The sequence below is a fragment of the Xiphias gladius genome, chromosome 3 (assembly GCF_016859285.1).
Source record: "Xiphias gladius isolate SHS-SW01 ecotype Sanya breed wild chromosome 3, ASM1685928v1, whole genome shotgun sequence".
Classification (NCBI taxonomy): domain Eukaryota; kingdom Metazoa; phylum Chordata; class Actinopteri; order Istiophoriformes; family Xiphiidae; genus Xiphias; species Xiphias gladius.
This window is the reverse complement of record NC_053402.1, coordinates 9,566,761-9,590,296: the sequence shown is the minus strand read 5'-3', so window position 1 is coordinate 9,590,296 and position 23,536 is coordinate 9,566,761. Positions and strand designations below refer to the sequence as shown.

The following is a 23,536-nucleotide window of genomic DNA, read 5'->3' as shown; positions in this document are numbered from 1 at the left end:
AAAAGTACAGTCTAGGGCTGCAGCTAGCACCTTTTTTTATTTTTTATTTTTATTTTTTTCTCCATTCTCTAAGTGACTATGATATAAAACAGAGAAAAGCATAAAATATTGACATTTAATAAGTTGGTACCAGCCTATTAACATGGACATTTTTGCTTAAAAAGTGACACACACTGTTAATTGATGAGGGAAAAAAGTCAAGTGATTAATGCACATTGTAAGTGTTGGCTTTGAAGTACATGTTTCCGGTTTACCTGGTGTTGTTGTATTATTCCACAATAGCTGGACTGACGCCCTTCCTGGCAACTAGGACAGAAATCCATTCTCTGAATATCATTAAACAACTTCAATTGTATTCACAATGCCCAAGAAAATAATAGCAGTGAACATTGTCTCTGCAGTTTTCTTACATGCTGAACTTACTGAAGATAATCTTCACAAGTAACTGTAGTCATGCACCTTTCAGAGAAACAGGGAAGGACAATTACATCTACTGGCCTAATTCATCACAGTTGTAAGAGATTCCTTAAAGAAAAGTAACAGAAAGCACATGGTCAGTACTTTTCAGTTGACCAAGATTAGAGAAGAGGTGCTGATAATCAGGTTTAGCATGTATCGAAAGCCACAATTACTACATGTTTGAATCAATGCTCGTATACCGTATTAATACAGAATACACCAAAATGTAAGGTTTGAAAAAAAATTCTCAGATAGTGAAATAAATAACACCAAGGTAACTGTTTCTAATTAAAAGTTATTATTAAAGTCAGCTGCCACTTTCTGGCAAGGGAAAGCACACCTTCGATATGTAATATGGAACCCCGACCCTTGCCCTGACAAACAGAGACACATACCACACCTACAGCTATGACCTCTAAAGTTAATAGTTAAGGTTAGTGTCCACTAGGGTTGTGTTCAGACCGTAAAAAGCCCTGCATCCAAAAAACCCAAGGGAATGCTTTGGTGTGGGTTTGCTGCTAAAGGCATTGGTGAGAAAATGATGTATGAATGACAAACTCCACTATGAATTTTACATCCATGAGTTTTGAGGCTTATTAGATGCCGGGAGTCTTCACACTGCTTTATAATACAGTTAGACGAGATTTTACAACCCTGCAAGAAATGTCAAAAGTTTTCTGTTTCCAGTCTCTTAAATGTTAGGATTTGCCATTTTATCTGTTTTCTGTCTTTGTAAAAGACAAAAATATTTAATGTCTTTCAGTTTTTGTTTTTTGTTTGTTTGTTTTCGGTACCATCCTGGCCCTACAATAGGATAAAACAAACCATAAAACATATTTGGAGTCACAAGTTTTTTGTCTTCTTCTTTTTCTTTCCTTTCCTCCTGTTCTGACTGTCTTGGTCTTCTGTATTTCATGGTTTACTTTTGGTGACGGGAGGTGTCCCCCTCCCTCTGTCAGCTGTAGCTGTCGGGGGATGGGCAATTGTCGGTCAGTTCATAAACAGATGCTATCCGTTGTGTGTATGCATGCACTCCAGGAGGGCCCCACCATGCTCTGCTGTTGTTGTTTTTGAACCCAGAGCCATCTGCTGAAGCACTTGATGGTTGGAAAGGACTGGAGGAAGGAGATGGGGGAAGTGTGGGAACAGAGGGAGAAGGGTGGTGTCTGAAGGCGGTAACAAAAAAGAACGTAACTCTGATTGCATTTATAGTTTTGTTTGATTGATTAGGACAAACATCTGATCTGTCTTTTAAACACATTTACCAGGATAGTTTAGGGAAATAGTTGACTTTTGATGCCAGTGTCAAACAGCAATACATGCTGCTACCCAATTTTTCAGACCGCAGTCACAGGTTATTCAGTGGTCATCTTCAAACTTCAGGTCATCATAGTCTGCAACTGTAAATCTACACATATTGCTAAAACTCAAACTTCTAACTTGTAATAAAGATATGCAAGGCCATTTTCCCTGATAAAAGTCCTATAGCATGGCTGCAGAATTAGCTCTGGTCACCGCTGCTCGCAGCAGTAAGTGCTGTTTGTAAGACTATACACAACACTGAAAATTCTACATGTGTCTCTGACACTTCATAGACAAATCAGATGTAGTGGTTTCTCTAATTTTAAGACATGGTAAAAGATTTAATTGTTTTTATTCATTTTTTAGAGGGACAATGAACATTGATCAACATCACTGTAAATATGCCAGTGGTTAGAAGTGGCAGATTTTCAAATGTCCCTTTGCCAGTTTCTCAATTACCCATTAGAATTAACTGATGAGTTGGTGCAGTCTTTGGGGGGTGCCTCTTCCTATTTTACAATAATTAAGCACAATAATTTTTCATATTTTTTGTTAAATAAAATAGAAAAAAATTAATTGATATTTAGTCTGTTACTGAATATTTTGGATCTTAGTTTTTTTTTTTTAAATTCAGTAATTGTTTTTCTAACATACAAAACATTTTTTTGCTTTTGCAATGCAAAATCCTATATCAGCCTCTTGTATTTGATAGATACTGCAAGAACATTTCAATATTATTGAGCCACTGTGCAAATATCAAACTAAAAATGGTGCCAAATGATCAAACATTTAACGTTGAAGCCTCAATGACTAAGTTTTTTCAACATCTTTGTGCGTCTGTCTGTTTATAGCTAAGGTAAGTGCTGTGCTGTAATCCCATTAGCGGATTAGACTTTCTCCTGCAGGCTAAATGGCACACCCACTGGGACCAGTGCGGCCAAACTTAACATTCACTGAGGGAGATGCTACAGTCTGATTATTTTCTAATAGGACACTAATTGGAAGACCTTATTTCTTTTTGGGAGCAAAAAGAGTAATACTGCATTCTAATCAGCCAAGAGCAATAAAAATGTTTCATTAAAAATGTTTGTGTACCTGAAAGCAATATAAACTAGTGTAATACTCCTAGTATTATGTTGAGTATAAGCAGTAATGACTGTGAATCTGCTCTATTCTTTGAAAACTCATTGTGTGACTAAAGCACAGCACTATAAACAAAACAAAAAAAGAAATTTGGTACATAAGCAGTATCCAACATAACATTTTTTCCCCACTGGCCCACATGGTCAGTATATCGGAATTTTACTGGCCCTTCGTATATTTTTACTGGCCTGGCAGCCGAAAAATGAAAATAAGTTGTTTTTTTGTTTTTGTTTTTTTTTGCCCCCCCCCCAATAATTTAATAATTTAAAAATTATAATGGCCCTATATTGCAACACTTAAAGACATTTCAGTCATTCCCTTACACTGTAAGACATTAGGTAAATATTAACATAATCAAAGAGTACAGTAAAATAAATTGTAGGTATGCCATCAATATAATTGTTATTATTGTTGTTATTGTTATTATTGTTTTTTTTGATAGTTGTCCCTGCCTGATGCAAATGACATCTTGAATTGTGACAAATTTGGCAAGGATGGGAACAATAAATCAGACGCACCCCTCCAGGCACTCTGTGTGTTTAGGAAATAGCTAACAACACCATCATCTGATGCTAGGCATAGCCCATGGAAGTCGCATCACTTGTTTAGACTTTAGAACACCATGAAACTACACAACTTATTTTGTCTATACTTGGGAGAATTGTGCAAGAAACGACTGCCCGCTAAAAACCCACAGCACTTTGCATTAGACGGTCAGCTACAGTTACAGTAAAAGTTGCAGTGCAGCTGTAACAGGAAAGTCTGTGCTGGGCAGAAACACATTGGAACCCTTGATGAGCAATTTATAAGAAGCCTGTCAATTGTGTTGACCTAACATTAGTAGATGTGTTTTCTTGCTGAAAACAAATCTCATAGCGGATTGAAAAAACGGCTGAGCGCCACACAGCAACAATGGCTGCTAGTGTATGATCATGTCAGTATTTTCAGATTTTTACATTAACGTTGGTACCAGACACTAAACTTTAACTAGCCCTCAAAGTTACTGTAGCTGCTTAACTCAATGCAACTGGCTACATGCCTAGCTAGCCACAAGTACCGCAGCGCAGTGTCTCATAATAGAGCTAATATTAGATTGCTATGAGATGACACCCTCTAAACACTATAATGAGCAGATTTACAGTAGTTCTTTGCTTTAATATACCTTTGATATACCACATTTTGATATACTGGGATCCTGCGTCCACTCTGTTCTTAAAGAAGAGCGACCGTCTTATCAAGAGCAGACCAGCCACTGGCCCAGACGGACCAGTAACTGATTAATCAACTTGCCCTGCAAAAACTTTTACTGGCCCTGGGCCTACGGTTATGCCGGACTCTGATAAGGACTGCAACAAGTGATAATTTTCATTATAAATTAATTTTTTGAATATTTTGGATTTAATCGGTTAATGGTTTGGTCTGTTAAATGTCAGAAAGAAATGAAAACACCCAGAGTTAAAGTTAACATCTTCACATTGCTTGTTTTGTCATATTACCAATCCAGATCCCAAAGATATTCAAACTACAGTGATATAAAACTGAGAAAATCAGCAAATCTTCACATTTGAGAATCTGGCAATTTTGCATTTTTGCTTAATGAATTGCGTAAACAGATTATTAGAATTGCCGTATAAAATGTATTTCACTTTTTTTTTTCTTATGAAAATAACCACTATTTAATTATAAGATGGTGGATGGGGAAAAAACTTGTCTGTAGACAAAATCCTGAAATGATACAGTATGGCAGTCATCACACAAGTTTACAAATTTTATCATTTGTAACAAAGTTTTTCAGTGCTCAGCGTAAACCAGTTGCTTATCTTACACTTCTGTCCAAATATCGTGTCGTTATGAGTAAATGTCTGTTTAGTGATGGTTGTGTGGATTTGTGTGCATGTCGGCATAACATGAAATACATTGCTGCATACTGTTGGAGTGCTTTGCAGTGTCAAAATTTTCATACTGAATATATTAATCTCATCTTTTGTTTGGCAACCAGCCCCCTGATCTCAGTGCATCCAGTTTGTTTTTCCTCCTTAAAGTTTGGCTAGGTTTTAGAGGTTCAATTATTAGATTGGATTGTCTGTATATAATTAAAACAAACAAAAAAAAATCTTCAAGCTCTGTCATTCCACATTAAAACATAAATACAACAGCAAATACAGTGCAAGTAATGGTATCTCCTCTTCTCCTCCACAGGGATCACACCCAAAGAGGGAAGAACAGTGGATGGAAGAGAGAGAGAGACGGAGAGTTTGAAGAGGAAGGAGGATAAGAAGATAAAGACTGGACAAAAGGTGAGAGAAGGTGTCACAGCTTCTGTCAGGAACTGTGGCATAGTTTTCTTTGTGTTCTGTGTACAACACAAAAAAGTTTGAAGCTCATTTTGGTCATTTTCTTTAACAGTTTACTTAATTGGATTCATTCAATTGGACAACAGACTTTTGCAAAAATCTACATGATGTGATCCCACTGAAAGCCGATTTAAAAAATATTATTGCTCAGCCCTAAGTCCAGTTTTAGTAATCTTCCTCTGTGCGCACTCCAATCTCTGTAATTTGTCAGCATCTGCTGCTTCTAGGACACCAGCTTCCGTTCACCTTGCACAGAGCTAATTATCTACAATGAGAGATGTGACATTAAAACAGTAAGGTCCCGCTCTAATACTGTTCAATAAGCCAATTTTGCCAACCACCAAACACAATTCTGCACAGTAAGGAATTATATGATTCAATTTTGCATATCAACATAATTGTACTGTAGTTAGAAAAAAAGGAAAACTGCAAGCTTAAAATAGTTTCACAACCCTCAGTGCTGCAGTTAGGCGTAGAGACATGGACCTGGCAATACACGATAGGAATTGGCTCAATATAAAGTACCAGAGCATGTCTGACTCCCAGAAGACTCGAGAAAATCCACAAACTGCTTGGCTCACAACATCAAAAACCTACAGTTGTATTGAATAATTTTAGACTATTTGTTTACTTAAGCTACGAAGCCTTCAAGAATTTCAAAATATTAAAATGTTTATTTTTCCAACATGTTTCCCTCCCTGCATGGTCTGGGTCCTATCCCTGTTTATCTGTCCCAGTAGTGCAGTGTGCTTTGCTCTAATGACAGTGCTGGTATACTTGGCCATGTGACGTAGTAGTGTTTTCCATTTGAATTGCCGTTACCGTTTCCATTGAGTCCAGTCAGTATGAACCTACTACGGTTACAGCTGAAACTACTGTCATTGCTAGTGTAGGCGGGAAGTCTGATCGTGTATATCTATGACCTTGAGTGTTCCTTTTGAGTTTCAATTGTTTGCTCTATCTCACTTTTTGTTTTCACTCCTCCACCATCATCTTGCTATGTATCTAGCTCTGTCTCTCCGTCTGACTATATTGTTAGATTTGGCGATGTGTCTCTGGACAAACAGATGAATAGTTCAGAGTTCAAGTCTCTGCAGCACCAGACTGAACTGGTGCAACCATCTATTGTCATGGAAGCTCTTACCCCAGATAATGGTTATACAGCAACAAGAGTGTAATCATTGTACTTCTGAAAGGCTCAGTGTCTATACTTAAGTGTCTTACTATAGCGCAAGCCTGTAGGCTAATTTTAATTCAGTTCTCAGCAGCTCCTTAGCATGCACGAGTTCAGCTATTTCTGGTCTTGAATCCAGTAGGAATGTGACATTTTAATTTTTTTTTTAATTTTTTTTTTATCAAACTCTCTAGTAGAACTTCTCTGAATAGTTGTTTAGTAGATTGACAGAAAATTTGTTTGCCCCACTTGTAATAATTGATTAATTTTAAATAATTTTTCAAGCAAAATGCCGAATTATTTCTGGTTCCAGTTTAGTAAACTTTTTCACTGTTTTGACATAGTATAGAAAATAACCAGCAGATCAACTGAAATGAAAATAATTTAGTTGTAGCCTTCCACATAAGGGTTATGCTAAAAGAAAGTAAAATAGAGAACAAAATGTACATAACTTGTACTTGGTGGTTTGAATGGAACTCGTAATTTATACTCCTTGATCGTTATATGGGTAAAATCAGTGACAGAAAAAATGTAAACATGTACTAGTATATTGGGATAATTATCAGGATTATGCCTGGCTGGTGGAGTCCCCAGTCATAATTCATTTCAAAATAATAGAAAATAACATGTAAACATGGGCTTGTTATCTGCCTTGTGACTGGTAGACTAGATAAAGTCCTGTAAGCTTAAAATAGTTTACCAACCATGAGGTCTGCGGTTTAGTGTAGAGACGTGAATCTGGCAGTACATGATAAGAATTGGCTCAGTATAAAATAGCCAAAGCATGCTCAACTCCCAAAAGACTGAAGAAAATCCAATCGCTGCTGGAATAAAAACAGCAAGTTGAAAGGGAAAAAAGGAACACTCCTATTGACTTAATTTTAAACAATTTATAGAGGAGATAAGTCTATGAGCATACCTGGTGGCAAATACTAGCAATTTGGGTGTTGGCGGACAGGTGACTGTCATTGAAATTGATGACTGAATAATGGACAAATCAACTAATGAGTCATAAGCAAAACCTGAAGCTTGTGCTTTTCTGCATATTTCCCCCAGTTTGAGTTTGGTTTATGTGTGGGTGCCCCACCATACCCCTCCCAAATTTGACATGACAGCAGTGGACCATACGACAAGTGCACTTATCTGCTCCTTCACACACTTGCACCGCACATTTAATCTCATGCGGTGCATACTGTTTTGAATATGAAGCAGAGATGCGCAACACAGTCACTCCCGTGAATCCCACCTTTTCTTAACACCTCACTCCTCAAATTCTTCATGTTGATTTCACAACATGGGGTTTTCCCTCAGCTTTTCAGTTGATTAGTAAGTGGTTTTTGCATATTTGAGAGAGAAACACGGGGATGTGCTTCTTGCACTGATGTCAGCTTGGATGCATGAACCCAGAGGAATTGGGAGTGTTTAGGAATGTTACCATGACAAAAAGGTCTTCTTTAACAAGCGCCTTTACTTTACATTTATGAAGGGTTGTTATGAGAGAGATGAAATTAAACTGGGTTTTAAGATAATCAAATTAATGATCATTTTAAAGTGTGTTATAATTCCATAAAGAGGCAGCGATGCAAGCCATCAAAATTCAACATCTCTGTGGGTATGAGGAGTATTTGACAATTTGCTTGTGCAGCAGATTTTCAAACACAGTGCTACAGAGATAGGATCAGAAGATGAAGAAACATCGACAACATTTGTCAGACATGCAATAGTTGAGTGTAACATACAGTGAGTGCACTAATGCCTGTGTGCACTTGAAGTAATGTGACAGGTGAAATCCATTTTATACCGGGACTTACTGTATAGCCAAATCCATATCGTGTTGCATATCTGAATCTGTGTGCTTTCCATACGTATTATACCACGAACCCTTGGTGCAACCTTTTTTTTTTCTTTTCATTTTCTACATTGAGGTTTGTTGCTGAAAGCCTGTTGTTGTATTTTACTTTCACTCAAATTATTAAATATATCATCTTTGGGCAACAAAGCACCATGCTTCAAATAGATTTTGCAGTTGCATAGCAACAGCAGGACACATGAAAAATGCCTGTAGCTAAAAACAATGTTCAGTTGACAGTTAAGTTCCATCCAGAGTGTTTTAGACGGTAAAGTCAATCAGCAAAGCTTGTACAATGCATTGTTTGTCTATTTACAAACCTTTGTAGTGTGAATTTATGGCTTCTCCAATAATTGTTTGGTATCAATTTCTAAACATAGAACAGTCATTTAAAACAAGACCCATTTTAAGCAAATATTTATAATGCATATCGTTATAAATATGTGGTAAGGGAAATGCCAGAGATTCTTAGAATAAGAAAGATGGACCTTTTGAGGTCCCCTTAAGCATTTAAGGCAATGTTCTAAACATTTAAAACCAGTTAAATATTTCACTTTCTCTCCTTACAGGAAACCATTTTGATTATATGATTACTGCCTTTTAAATTTATACCAGCACACCTGCTATTTAGCAGTATAGAAAGTTACACAATTCCTTAGGGTATCAAAATTCTCAAATGTCAATACAGATATATCTGTATTTATGACAGATTTTTCTTGAACAAACACTATTTAAAACAGCCTATTATATTGGTTTGGATGTATCTTGGTTTAGATCCACCTCTGTTTGACTCCTACTCCAGATTAGTTTATGTAACGTGTAAGGTAGAAAACAGTGCCAGAACATTTCATTTGTTAATTCTGTTGTTTCTTTACGACTTTTCAAGGGTTCAGTAAGTTGGTTACTGTGCCTCATGCTTTTCAGTTTCTAAGCTTCTTGCTGTGTTGGTTAAAGGGGGAGTACACATTTTACTGGGTTCATGTGCTGCTGACTTCAGGAAGTTGACCTTTTTGCTTTTTATACATGTTAGAAGCTGCAGCTGCATTCCTCTCACATCAACCTCAATGACAGGCTCTTCTTACTCTGCCTCTTTGCCCCTCCTTTATCACATTCCACTTCACTCTCTGTCTTCTCTCTTCCCTCCTCCTTACCTTGGTATCGTCTGTTTTTGTTTTTGTTTTTTCTATTCTTCTGCATATGTCTCTTTCTCCAACTCCCGTCAGCTTCGCTCTCTGTGCTTGTGTCTTGTCCATTTACCCACCCCACCCAATCCCAACCCTCTCAACCCTCTCTGTCTGTAAGATGATAGCAGGAGTCTAGCGGCAGCCAACTTCAGGGGCCCTGATGAAAGCGGTTCTCAGATGGAGGAGAGGGAAAGCAGAACACACTGTACTCTATGCGCTGAGCAGCAGCAATGAACATGCTTATACACACCAGGGATGAGAAGTGTTAATGTTTTCACATTAATCATTTCACATAATTAAAGAAAATAGTGATGTGTTGTAATAATTCCTAACCAGCTAAATAAATGTTTATGCCTTCTTATTAAAAACCCAGATAGATTACTATACAAATATTAAATTATATGCACACACAAGAACTGCAAATGACAATTATTTTCATTATTGATTTATCTGAATTTTTCTTTTTTTTTTTTTTTTTTTTTTTGAACAATTTTCTGACATAAAATGTCAGAAAATAGTGAAAAATGCCCCTCCACAATTCTTTAAAGCCCAAGGTTATTCGTTTTATCTGGGGGGAGAAAAAATCCAAAACCTTAAGGTATGCAGTTTACTATCGCATAACACAAAGAAAAGAACCAAATCCCCACTTTGAGAAGATGGAACCAGCAAATGTGATGTATTTTTGTTTTAAACCTTAAACTACTGCTTATCAAAGTAGTTGATTAACCTTTGGTTGAAAGACTAATCGATTAATTAACGAATTGTTTCAGCTCTAGTAGACACACATAAACAATACTATGCAGGCAAAAAATACAGAATGGGAATTTAATTTATGGGAAATGATTTCACTTTAAATTGCAATACTAAAATCATTATTTTCCCCAAAATCGTTCATCACTAACCAACAATGGCTAAGTACGTGATGGGCACTAACTCAAGTAAAGTGGTAAATATCTTTCTACATTATTTTGATTTGCATTGCCTTATAAGGATAAATGGTTTTCCCTCCGAAGGTACTTAGAATCAGATGCTTTGGGGTTGACAGAGGTCTTTCCATGCAGGAAGGCTGAGTCAAGATTCATGGAAGTAAACAGCTCAGCTTGCTGGAAGGGCCTTGCCCTGTGCGGTGAGTGCCGGAGGGAGCAGGTTAATTCCCAAGGCAACGATCTACATTTCTGGTGTTTCTTGCTTTTTGGGGGTGTTTTTTCATTTTGACTTCGGGTAATGCTCCTTTTTAAAATACTTTTGGGACACTTTTGCAGGAAGTTTTTTTGTAATGATGAAATCATTGTCCTGTCTGTTTTTTGATTGGCTCCAGGGGGCAGCTAAGCAGCTTCTGGCAGGCTTTATGTTTAGGTGCTGGTTGTATGCCCAGGTTTTGCTAGTGATCTGTGAGTTAACAAAGTGGAGTTTGGCCTCCGTTAAGTGTGTTTGGTCAGTATGTAGGCTTTTATAGCACTGGTAGCATTGTGTCGAAAAGAAACATTTTCCCTACTATGAGTTACAATAGTTGTATTGCATTTTTTTTTAGTAGAATTAGGTTATTTTCACTGCAATAAGTACACTAGTCAGCATTGAACTTTAAAATCGCTAAAATTTGCTCCAAATGCTCCACACTTGTAACATATGCATGCTTCGTTGCATCTGCACACATGCTTATTGTCCACACATGGGTTTGTTTGGTCTCTTATCATGTAGGTTAGTGAACAGAGTGGTTGCTATTAGAACTGAAGGTTTATAAATAGACCTGTGTACTGCTGCAGCAGGCAGAGAGAGCTAACACACTTGCTAACCTACACTGGGAAAAGGTCAAGAGACAGACAAGCGCGCACACACACACGCACTTCTTGATGTCAAATACACTGGTCCACTATCACTAAAGGATGTCTGTGTCCCTCTCCCCTCTGTTGATTCGTGCCTTTGTCCTCTTTCTCTATTTATTGTCTTTTCCTTACTTTCTCTTGCTGCCTTTGTCTCCTCACAACTTCTCCTTCTCGGGTCTAGGGTAAGAGGTTTTGCTTGCTATGGTGTCCTAGGGCAGTGCTGCCAGCTGTAAGCCTCTTGTATAACCCTAATCTAGTCCAACTCATACACATTCGTTCCCCCTCAAGAACAAAAAGGTGTGTGGGCTGGTCATTCTGTCTTTAATCATGCTACTTTTCTAACTAACCTAGCTGACTCACGTACTTGTGTCACACTCAAGTGTACCATAAGCAGGGGGCAAGGACAGATGGGAATAATTAGTCTGATTTTCTAACCGACATCTGGCAAAATCACCATACACATAATTTAAAAACATCAGCTGTGCTGTGATTTTGGCTATATTTCCTTATAAAATGATCACTCAGAGAGAGAGTTAGAAGCTCATTCACATCTATGCAGCTACCATGCAGTCAATTGAATGAGACAGAGAGGTGTGCCTGCTGAGGGAAAGCCCAACCTCGCACTTGCAGGGCAATACTGGCGACTCTTTTATGGAAAGTAGCTAAGGTTTGTTCAGGAGTTGCTAGATTTGTTGCCAAGTTTTTTTTGTTTTTTTGTTTTTTGAATAAAAAAAGTTGCTAAAAGGATGTGATAAGTTGGTAAATCAAGTGACAAAGTTGCTAAATTGGCAACACTGCCTGTAAACGCCCCCCCCAGATGACTGTTAGCGCCAGGGCATTTTGAAAGAGCAGCAGCCAATGGGGAAACTCCAGCGGCCAGCCGACCAGTGGTGTAACTTTATCAGTCAGTCAGCAAAATTCACTTTTACTGGGCTGGTCCCGTTACTGCAGTACACCCAAAAACACAGACCCCTCATTCATTTCCATACATTTACAATTGCGAGGGTACAGTGGAGCTGCCACCACTGGCAACTCTGGCAAAAAAAAAAAAAAAGAGTAGATTTGACAGAGCAAGCACATGTGGCCTCCATAGATATGCTGTCGGTTCTGCCAGAACTGACCAGCACCTTCTCTTAAATTTAACTATGTTCAGCTATGCACCAAGGCTATGACAGCTAAGGAGTTGCCACATTGAGACCATAAAAATAGTAACCTGCTTATGTAGTGTGATGCTGGTAGGGATCGTTGACAGTGGAAACAATATCAAACAAAAGCAAAGCACAATAATTTTTTCATTTTCACTAGTGCAAGAAACATTATGTTCTTTAGCAAAACCATTTGTAAACCAAGTTGTGGCCATCATTGCTTTATCGCAGGGACTGAAAAAATGTAACCATGATTACTTTAGCTTTGGCTACTTTTGCCTAAGTTTTTAGTGACTAGACAAGGCCAACCCTCCCACTGTCACTTTATCACAATGAATAAAAGAAAGTAAACATCAGTACTTCCTGTATATAATGACTGCATGATAGGGTGTGATCACGTACAAAATACTCATGTAGTGTTATAGTGCTACAAATCATAAAATAGATTTCATGAGAAGTACACAAGAGACTTATTACTGATTCATTTCTGTGCGTTTCATCTATTCATCTGAGTTCCTGTGGACTGATACAAAGGCATACATATGAGAAATAAGGGTGAGTGACGGTCGTCTAAAACCCTCTAGAAACACTTCAAAAACTGCTGGTGGTGTGGACTGTTGATTGATGTGAATCAGTGGTTCACAAACTGATGATTGTTTGTAACATTGTTAATAGGCATGCAATTTGTTTAACTAACTTTCTTGTTCTCCTCTTTTGTCCCTTTCTGTCGTTCTCTGCAGTGCCAGAGTATACCAAGTCAAGGCGGAGTGCTAAATCTAAACCACATCCCCTCTCCCCCTCCCCACACATACACCTACACACCCGCATAGTCACACGTACACACACAAACACACACACATACAGTCCTCAGCGATGCCAAGGGGGCCTGATCAGCCTGCTGTCTGCTCTGACAAGCCCCGCCTCTTCACCTCAGGCCCTTGAGGCCGTGTCCTCTGAGCTTTGACCTTTGACCTCCCCTTTGTCGACCTGGGAACCACAGGTCACCTGTTCTCCACTCAAACCGGGGACGCCCTCCTGCCCAGCCAGGAGCTGCAGCCACAAGCCACACTCACAGGTAAATTATTTAAAGAAGGGAAAAGAGCACCAGCAAACAGCAGTGGGTTACATTCAGTTAGATCTCTCTGCATCCTCAGTTGCATTTAGGGACACTAGCCTACACACACTGTCTGCCAATGTTCACATTCTTGGATAAACAAAGAAACAATTGGACAATTACATTTAAATGGCAGTAAATGTTAAAATGTGGGCGTGTTCTTGCTCACAGCTCCTGATGAGTTTCTTCTTGTTCTACTATCCCGAACAGTGGGAATGAAGAAGATATCTAGCCAGAAAGAAATTAACAATTTCTAACTTGATTAACTTGCAGTTGTGGCCTTTGAACTAAACTGCACATTAAAAACTGTTATTTGAACTGTTTCTAGTTTCCTGAAATTTTTGAAGTATTTACAAATATCTTGGTTTACGCTAACTTTATATCACAACTTTAATATTCACCAAATAAAAACAATATTTATAGTTTAGTATAGAAATATTTGAAGTTTTTTAGTGTTGTGTCTTTGGAAATTGCTAAGCACTGTGTGCACATGTAACAACTTATTGCTGATTTGCTGAGATCCTGAGTTAATACAAATATGAACAGTACATTTTATCCTTTATATTATACTCTGGATAGCCAACTGTTACTGCTAACTTAGGTTCAGATTCCAGCAGTGTCTCTCTTTTAATACTCTTCTACTTGCAAGCCATTCTCACTGTGAAACCCCCCTGACTTTAACCCTCATTTTCTTTTCTGTATGCTTGATTCTCAGTGAATGATCTATCTGCCCTAACTTTTTCTAACATCTTCCCACACTGTTTGTTTTCTGTCTCTATCTCTAACTCCCTCTAAGTCTGTTTGACAGTCTTTCCTCTCTCTGTTTCCAGGCATGGCTCCCATTCGGGATTCCGTCAGCCACTCCCCTAATCAAACAGGTGACTACACATGGCCTTCTTTGTTCCCCCTGTCATTCTGCTTTTCATTTTTTCCTTCCTGTCTCTTACTTTGGATGTCTGCTTTGTGATCATCTGATTAGGTACACAAAGTCTGTACTGACCTTGACTGATGATTCATTTTACCAATGGCATATCAGAAATAAAGAGAGGGAGATGAATGAGTGAGAAAGTGGGAGTGAAAGGATGAAGAGGAGACTTGGCAAACAAACACAATAAGTGGCACACAGAGCTGGCAACTATTTTATGTGAAAGAGTATTTGAAAGTGAGTGGCACTTTTGACTGAGTAGGACCCAGGTGAGCAACGAATTGGTCAAGAGACTTAAGCATCAATTGTTCTATAAAAGTTGGTATACAAATAATAAAACAGTGGTGAGCCTGACGTAAACTGCCTCAGGGTCAATGCTTCGGGTGTTCCGCCCTCTGTAATTCCTAGCACAGTTACAACCTCGGCACCTCTTCATCTCACTCCCATCTTTCTTCTTTATTCTCACAAACCACAAACAAATTTGCTAACTGCGTAGCTCCTGCATAGTGTTTTTAATTTACCAGAAGTTCATTGTTTATTTATAAGGTAGAAATACAGTCTTTGTTTTTAAGATGTTGTCATGTCATATTTTATCTGAAATTTTTGTCCTCGCGATGTGTCAGATCGCCAACTTTCTGAGGGGGAAAAAAACTGTCAAAAGAAAAATGTCTATTTGAATAAACCGAATTTAGTCAACTTTTAGTAAAATTAGCTAATCTTCCTTTAATAAGGAAGGCCTGCTTCACTGCCTACTACACTGCCATTACATTAAAACCCATTTATTGTAAGTTATCAACACTACCATAATGCATTAACATTGGTTTACTACAACAAATGAATGGGGGCTCCCACTACTACAATGCTGTTTGAGCGACAGACTGCTAGCAAATGCTGAAAAATAAGGCAGTATTGTCCAAAATTTTTAGACACTTGCCATTGTGACTGACAGTTTGCATAGTGGCCATGAAAGCAAAATATGATCCCAAGAGGTCTCTGTAGTCTAATGCATAGATATGTCAGGTCTTAATGCAGATGATCTTACACAGTTTAAGAAATTTGTAAAAAATATCAAGCTTTAAACCAAGTTTGAGTCCTTCCACTTGCCACTACCTCTTCTCCTTTGCCACCTCCCTCCCTCTTTTCACACTCAATTGCCACCTCCCCTATGCCTTCCATCTCTCCTCTTCTGCTGTTGGTCGTCCTCCGCCTCCCTGATCCTAGTTTATAGCTTTGGCATGCTTTTGCGTCCTGCTGTGGTGACAAAATGGTGGCAGCTGTGCCCAGGCTCAGGCCTGGCGCTGATCACATCCAGAACAGTTGGGCAGCTGAAGGTTGGAGGGAATAGAAAAATATAAAAAGTGACCATGGATGAGGGAATTAAAACCACATCTGTTATTTTATTTATTTTATTTAATATAAAATAGTTCACCAAGGATAATTTAATACCTTTCCTGAATGCTTGAGTAAATGTACATAGCTTTTGTTTTTGAAAATGAGATCATTTTTAAAAATTTCAATCTAACAATGTCCCCTGCCTTATCCACCCTTTCTCTCTCCAGGCCTTGAGCATCCTGGCTTGGACTCACAGTATGAACCTTCCCCTTGGTCATCTGGCTCTCCCTGCAGCAGTGACAGCAACAGCAACTGGGGCAAAGTCCTAGTGGACGGAAGCACTGACAAACCCAACAACCCTTCTTCAACCAACTCTTCCGTCTGGCCTCCCTCCTCCTCCTCATTCTCTTGCTCCTCGTCTTCTTCCTCTTCTGGCTGTGGATCAGGATCAGACCCTGAGCTGGCATCAGAATGCATGGACGCAGACTGTAGCTCCTCGATCGGCTCAGAGAAAAGCCTCACTGCTGTTGCTGTGACAACAGTGATGATGATGTCAGCAAATGCTTCTTCCTCTGTGTCTTCTACAGCTTCCTCCCCCTCCTCCTCTTTGGTGACTTCTGCCATGATGGTTGGCGTTTCAGTGAATGGAGACAGCAACGGCAACAGTCGCCAGGTTATTGGTGGAGGGATGGGAACCATCAGCGGTGCAAATAATGGAAATAACAACATCACCGGGCCTTCCCACTACTCCGTGGCTGGGTCCAGCAGTATTGGCAGCAATAACATGGGTAACCACAACATCAAGCTCGTCAATAACAGTGGTGTATGGGGCACCCAGTCAGGCAGCAGCATGATCACCACAGGTGGAAGCACCCCCTGCATCAATGGAGGGTTAAACCCAAACACTTTAAACCCAAATGCCAACCACGGTGCCTGGCCACAGAATCCAACCCCAAGCCTAGTGTCCCAGGGCCATCGGCCTCCACAGGCTCAGGGGATGAGTTCCAAACTGGGTATAGCTCCCCAACAGGGCCCCTTGCTGGGCTGGGGTGGCATGGCAGCTCCAGACAACAGCAGTATGATGGAAGACACTGAGGTGAATAATGGTACAGCAAGCAGCAAGGTGTTAGGAAGCAGCAACAGTGGAAATGGTGGCCTGCAGCCTACCAACCTTAACACTGAATCCAATGGACCAAATAACACTATTATGATGAATACTACTACTACTACTACTACTAACGCCACAATGACCTCTAGTCCACCAAACTCTACCGCCTCACCCCAACTCAGCGGGGATTGTTCCTGGGGCTCCATTGGAGGAGGGAATGGGGGTCCGCTGGCCAATGGAAATCCCTCATCAGCCCCCCAGAACCCCCAAGGAGAGCTGGGGGGTCCTGGGGCCTTCGGTACGCCTTGGGGCGCAACTACCTACCCTGGAGAAAAGGGCCCCCCAAATGCAGACACTGTGAACCCCCAAAACCCTGCCTTAATGCAGGCTGGGAACCCCCAAATCTCTTCTTCTGCTGCTTACAAGAGTAATAATAACCACAATAACACTGGGGCCCCACGCTGGGACCAGGGGCCCATCAATAACCCAAACCAGCCTCAGAGCAACTTGTCCTGGGGTGTCAGCTCCAATCAAATCCCAGGCTCTGCAGGCCAAACATCAGGAAATGGGAACCAAACTACGATGGGCCCTCCAGCAGGGATACCTCGTCCCTGGGGGAGCAGTGCTTCGTCTTCTTCCTCATCTTCATCATCCTCTTCCACATCGAACAACAAGATGTCAAATGGAGAATGGGGATCAGCAGCTCCTGGTAACAACCATTCAGATGTTGGAAGTCAGAAAGGAAACCCTGCCAACAATGGCTGGAAGAGCCTGGAGGATGACGCCATGGGCATGGGAGGTGGAGGGGGAGGAGGTGGAAGCCATGGCTTGGGGAGTGTCACTGGAGGCTGGGGTCGCTCTGGAGGAAGTGAGGGCAGTGGAGAGAGCTCCGGAGGCCGATCCAGCTCAGACAGAGACAGCAGCCAGCCAAAAGGGGGAAACCGCAGAAAAGGTACCCATTCTGCATCTATATTATCAGCTCTGGCCCGGGCCGATGTGGACCCAAGGGTTCTGTCCAACACTGGGTGGGGTCAGACACCCATACGGCAGAACACTGCCTGGGATGTCAATTCTCCTACTAACAATCAGCCCCAGGGTCCCAGAGGAGATGAAAGAAAGCACAGCAGCGGAAGCTCATGCTGGGGCACAGCAACACCGGCAGCTCCCTCCCAGACCTCTGGAGGTAGTGGCATAAGCCCTATAAAGCTTATAAGTGAATGCATTGTAGTGATATAGACAAAATATTCAAAATTAGAACAGAATTGCTATTATAGAACACAAAGGCAAAAAATTGTTCTCCTTTTCATTTACTTGCAGGCTGGGGGGGTAGGCCGGGCAGCTCAGGCGCAGATACAGGAGGTTCTGGCTGGGGAGACCAGAGATCAACCTCTGGGTGGGAGAGCAAAGTCCCAGCGAGTGGAGGAGGTGGGCAGAGTGGCTGGGATGATGGACCCAGCTACAAGGGTAGCAACACCAACAGTAACACATGGAGCAACAACTTTAACAAAGATGACAGGTAATTAATGTCTTTGTGTTTTTAACCCTAACTGATAACTTATTATCTTTTTTACCTGCTTTTTGCAACCAGTATTGTGTGCTGTCCATTTTATATTTTACTGATCACATTCATGGTTTTTGTTTAGGTCCAATACTTGGACTAATGCGCCCAAACCTCAGCAGGGCTGGGGTTCCAATAGTGGAAATGGAACTGAAGGCTGGGGTAGTGGTGGAGATGGTGTCAGAGGAGGAGCCAACAACCACTGGGGGGAGCCCCAAAAAGGTGCGGGCTCAGTGGGCTGGGACAGTGACAGTGACCGGTCTGGCTCTGGATGTTGGAGCGAGCCAAGCCGAACCAACACCAGCAGCAGCAACACCTGGGTAGGCAGTGGAGGATCAAATACTCCAGACCAGAGCACGCCAAACCCAGGCTCCAACTGGGGTGACTCAGTCCACAAACCAAATCCTCAGAGTAACAGCCAGAGCTGGGGTGAGCCAATGAAGAACAACCACGGAGCCCAGAACTGGGGTGAGCCAAATCCCAAGCCCTCCAATGAGTGGGGAAAAGGTCCTGAATCCAGCATGTCCAGAGGCAATCAAGGCCCTAACAAACCCACAGGTAGTTATTAGGACTATTGATCCTATCAGAATCAATTTCTTAAACAAGATTTTTTTTTTCATTTGTTTATGAGCAAGTTTCACTTAGTTGCATGCCTATGTCTTACAGTGGCTGCAGGGCACCAAAACTGGTGTATTGACACTGTATAGCAAGACATTTAAGTGGGAAGACATAAAATTGATGATCACTGTTGCACTTTTATTTACTCCTCCATCAGGCTGGCTGGGAGGCCCCATGCCCACCGTGGGTCAGAAGGAGGAAGTGGCGACTGGGTGGGAAGAGCCTTCTCCAGAGTCCATACGGCGGAGGATGGAGATTGATGATGGCACTGCAGCTTGGGGAGACCCAGGTAAACACTTAATCCAGTCTTTTTATTTTTATTTCTATTTTAATTTTTGGTCCCAAAAAGAGCTGTGCAAGGCTTGAACAACATCAGGTGAACTTCCAGGCTTCTCCTTTTCAGCTGACAACTGTTATTTTTAGCTGATTACAAAACATTTAATTAAACCGTCTTCCTAGGCAAATACAGTGGTGGATCTGTCAACATGTGGAACAGGACTAGCCAATCAGACCAGGAGAACATGGGCCTGTCCTCTCAGCACCAGTCCCACCCAGCTCACAGCTCAATGCATCCTCCTCAGCCAAAGCAGCCTCTTCCTCAGGACAAAAGCTGCAGTTCTGGTAAGTTGGGATATGTGTACACGCACACAATTCAGGCACGTAAACACCCATGTTTGTATTTATGAACTTACTAATAATTATCAATTTGCTTACTGAAATATTTTCAGCTTTATATATTTTACACATAGACTAAACAACTAGCGAACTACTGTGAATTCAAACACCCAACTTTCAACAGTCACCACATCTTTCACACAGCTTTGACTTTGAAAACACAAATAGACAAACAGAAAAAATTGCGCACGTGCACATACACCTCTGTCACGTGTATACATGTGAAAAACGATTTGTAAACTGCTGACTCACATATCTCATTTTATATAAAAGGCCTACATAGATGTGGTTGACTAGGTTACAACAGATCTTCGGGTTTTTGGCCTGCAGTGATACCTTCATCTCAACATTCTTGAATGACAGTATTTTAATCAATTCCCTATTTCTGTAGATTCTCAAATGCACAGTTCTGACAACATATAGTGAATCTGGGTTGCATTAGCTTGCAGATTAATGTTTTGTTTTTAGTTTATTATGTAAAATGCTAAAAATGCTAGGACATACTAGAAAATGCTAGAAAATGCTAGGACAGGAGTCGGTGTCTAAAACGGTACAAGCATGTAAGTGCAGGCCTTCTGGTGCAGTCTGTAAGCTTTAAGAATGGATAAAAAGGTGCAAGTCCCAGCCACACGCTTTTTTTGAAATAGCTGAAATAAAACTCTTAAAAGGATTTAGATTCTGACAGAAAAAACAGAAAAAGCGTTGATGCACACACACTCACAAATTTATACAAAGGCATACACAGTTTGCACAGAAGGATAGAGAGGAAACAAACACATACAGTCGTTCTCTCTACACGAACGACTATCTCCCTACAGTGTCGTCTATGTGGAGGGCTTTTTGTAAAGCAGGTTGAGTCATCCCTTTGGAATGCTAAGAGCATCTTTTTTTTTTTTTTTTTTTCCTCATTTCTTCTCTCATTCGCCTTTTTCTCCTCCCTTTCTCTCTCACCCGCCAATTCTGCTTGCTGTAGAAACACAAGCTTTTGTTGGAAAGAGAAGAGAGAGAGAGAGCGAGAGACCATGAGTGGTAGAGGAGGAGGTCTGGTGACTTAGTAATAGGAACGGTTCCAATGTAAGATGGGAAAACTAAAACAAGTAAGGCAGCTATTCTGTAGAAGTGGGCTGAGAAGGGGAGGGGCTGTAAGGGTTATTCAGGGTTGCTTGTCTAGCGAGCTAACTGGAGCAGCTAAGTGGATGGCTAGGAAGGGTGGGGTGAACTAGCCAGCTACTGTACAGAGAAAATAATTCATTTGTGGATTTTGATTAATTTCAGATAATTGTTTTATATTGACACAAAAGTTAAAAAAATTGCTGAAAACAGCAAAATGATAAATTTAGAGTGAAATTAGTGTTCATCAATTATGAGTGAAAGAAGTGTTCATAGATGTATAACTAAATGCATATGTTGAAATAATTTCAAAAACACAATTGAAAATTGGATGAAAATGTTGATTCTGAGTTAGACTGAAAAATATATTATTTCTATTAGATGTGCATATGAGCAGCTAAAATATACAAATTACAGATTGTTAATTGCCCTGTATGTGTGTACTTTTATCTTTGTGAGGACCAGTTTGAGTTATAGACCTTACCGAATGAGGACGTTTTGGCCGGTCTCACTTTGTGATACAACTTCAAAGGGCTGTTTTGAGGGTTAAGACTTGGTTTTAGGGTTCAGGTTAGAATTAAGTTTAGGTTTAGGTTTAGGGTTAGGCATTTAGTTGTGATTGTTGGGGTAAGGGCCTAGGGAATGCATTATGTCAATGAGTGTCCACAAAGATAGAAGTACAAGTGTGTGTGTGTGTGTGTTTCATCTGTTTAGATGGACATGCACCCATTTGTGTGCGAGTGTATAGCAAATCTGTCTTAAGACATGCATGTATGTGCTACTTTGTTTATATGAGTCTACCTCTGTGTTTGTCTAATTAGCTGTGTGTGCATGTTTCTTTGTGTTATGTGCATATACTTGTGTGCGAGCATACCCAGTCACATGAGGGATGACACTGGATCCTGAGGCCACCCCATGATCTGTCCTATTTTTAAAGGGAGGTATCCCTGGCATCTCCCCAAACACCCCCTGTGGAGGGAGAAAGTGGCAGGTCTGGGTGGTCATCTGTAACGGGAGCCTTTTGAACTCTTACATGCGCGCACTTAAACACACAATGTCTCACATTTGAAAGTGTACAGGGGCCTGTGAACGCATCTTAGACACCCACATAAGCAAGTTGACACGGGGTTCCCCAGGTATATGAGCAGGGCTGTTTCCTAAAGCTCTCTTTCCAGCAGAGGAAAACAATGAGTGTGAGAAATCCATTGTAAATATGAAAATGTCAGTTTAGTTCCAAGAAAGATTGTATGCATTTGGGCGGTGCTGTTACCCTTAACGTAATCCAACCCTCCTCCTACGTCTGGCCAAACGAACCTAATACAGCTGCTCTGAATGAAGAGACATATGTTACCAAATAAAAAAAAAAACAAATATCTTAGACACATATATAGCCACATTATTTAACTAATACTGTTCCTGAAATACTGTCCATCCATTGCTGAGACCAGAGATTTAGCTGGGATTAAAGGTGTTTTTTGATAAATAAAACTAAGGCAAAAATTTAAATAATTGCCAACAAAGAATAACATTGAAATCAAACTTACAGGTTTGAGAGTATACCACAGAAAATATATCCTAGTTCTAATGGGTGACTCCCTCTCTTTATCTCAAGGTTGGGGTGAGCCATACCCCCAGCAGAAGGAGTCTTCATCATGGGGGGAGCCTACTGCTGCACCGCCTGTTACGGTGGATAACGGGACATCTGCCTGGGGGAAGCCAATGGACAGTAGCTCTGGCTGGGATGAACCCAGTAGGGACAGCAGAGAGTCTGGGTCTGGATGGGGTGGCCAGCATAAATCTGGTAGGTGCACACATGAATGTGAATATTCAGCAAAAACCTGTAAACCTCTAAAGAGGATGTTAATGTTAAAACAGTCCTGACTGACTGGAAACTCTTGACTTCTGTGCAGTGTGGCAGGAGAGAGAAGAATTTCCTTGTAGGAGGTGTATGAAATGAGCAATACAACCAAACACAGCCATGGGTTGGTATTCATTTTCTTTCTCCCTCCTTGATAGCACCAGGTCCCAAGCCCATGGAGACATGGTGTGGTGAGGAGGTGTCCATGGGCAATAGCTGGGACCAGGAAGAAGAGGTGGAGATTGGCATGTGGAGCAACAGCCAACAGGACAACAGGTCCCATGACCAAAACACCTGGAACTACAAGCATAAAGGCTCAAACAAGGTTTGTTAACCTTAGCTTTGCACATTTGTTCTTTTTAAATAAGAAAACATTGATCCCGCTCTTACCAAACACCTGCTGACGTGAAAGTAAAGCACATTATTCACTAAAGTTATGAAGTTTTAAGCAACTTTGTTTTTCACAGAGCAACACATAAGCTTCAGCCAGCAACATTATTCTAAAATGATTTGTCTGCTGCATTTCAGATGAACAAACCAGTCAACAAACAGGATGAACCCTGGATGAAACCTTTCATCAACCAGTTCAGCAGCATGAACTTCCCTGTAAGTTCTTTCTCCCATTATTCAGTGTATATGGAACTTCTGATAATGTTATCATGAAAAAATTGTGTGTTGGAAGCAGTAACAATGTGTTAACATGGCAGCTCTCTGTCTCAAGCTTTGGCCATGTATAAAACACATTTTCTATGGCTAAATGATCAGAAGAGCCATATTGGCAGATGTCTCTACCAAGAAATATCTG

The 23,536-nt window shown here is 40.6% G+C and overlaps 1 protein-coding gene across 2 annotated transcripts in view; it reads left to right on the top strand.

Moving 5' to 3' along the window:
- LOC120788043 (trinucleotide repeat-containing gene 6A protein-like) overlaps positions 1-23,536 on the top strand; it is a 37,996-nt gene that overhangs the window by 5,674 nt on the left and 8,786 nt on the right. Inside the window, exons 3-13 of one of the 2 annotated variants that reach the window (XM_040123513.1) lie at positions 5,104-5,201; positions 13,174-13,508; positions 14,378-14,425; positions 16,032-18,095; positions 18,230-18,428; positions 18,556-19,028; positions 19,246-19,377; positions 19,548-19,709; positions 22,486-22,674; positions 22,890-23,056; positions 23,260-23,337. In XM_040123513.1, coding sequence (XP_039979447.1) covers positions 14,380-14,425; positions 16,032-18,095; positions 18,230-18,428; positions 18,556-19,028; positions 19,246-19,377; positions 19,548-19,709; positions 22,486-22,674; positions 22,890-23,056; positions 23,260-23,337 — 3,510 coding nt within the window. In that variant the 5' untranslated portion in view covers positions 5,104-5,201; positions 13,174-13,508; positions 14,378-14,379. Of the gene's footprint in view, positions 1-5,103; positions 5,202-13,173; positions 13,509-14,377; positions 14,426-16,031; positions 18,096-18,229; positions 18,429-18,555; positions 19,029-19,245; positions 19,378-19,547; positions 19,710-22,485; positions 22,675-22,889; positions 23,057-23,259; positions 23,338-23,536 lie in introns of those variants that run through there. The other variant, XM_040123514.1, reaches the window with a different exon arrangement.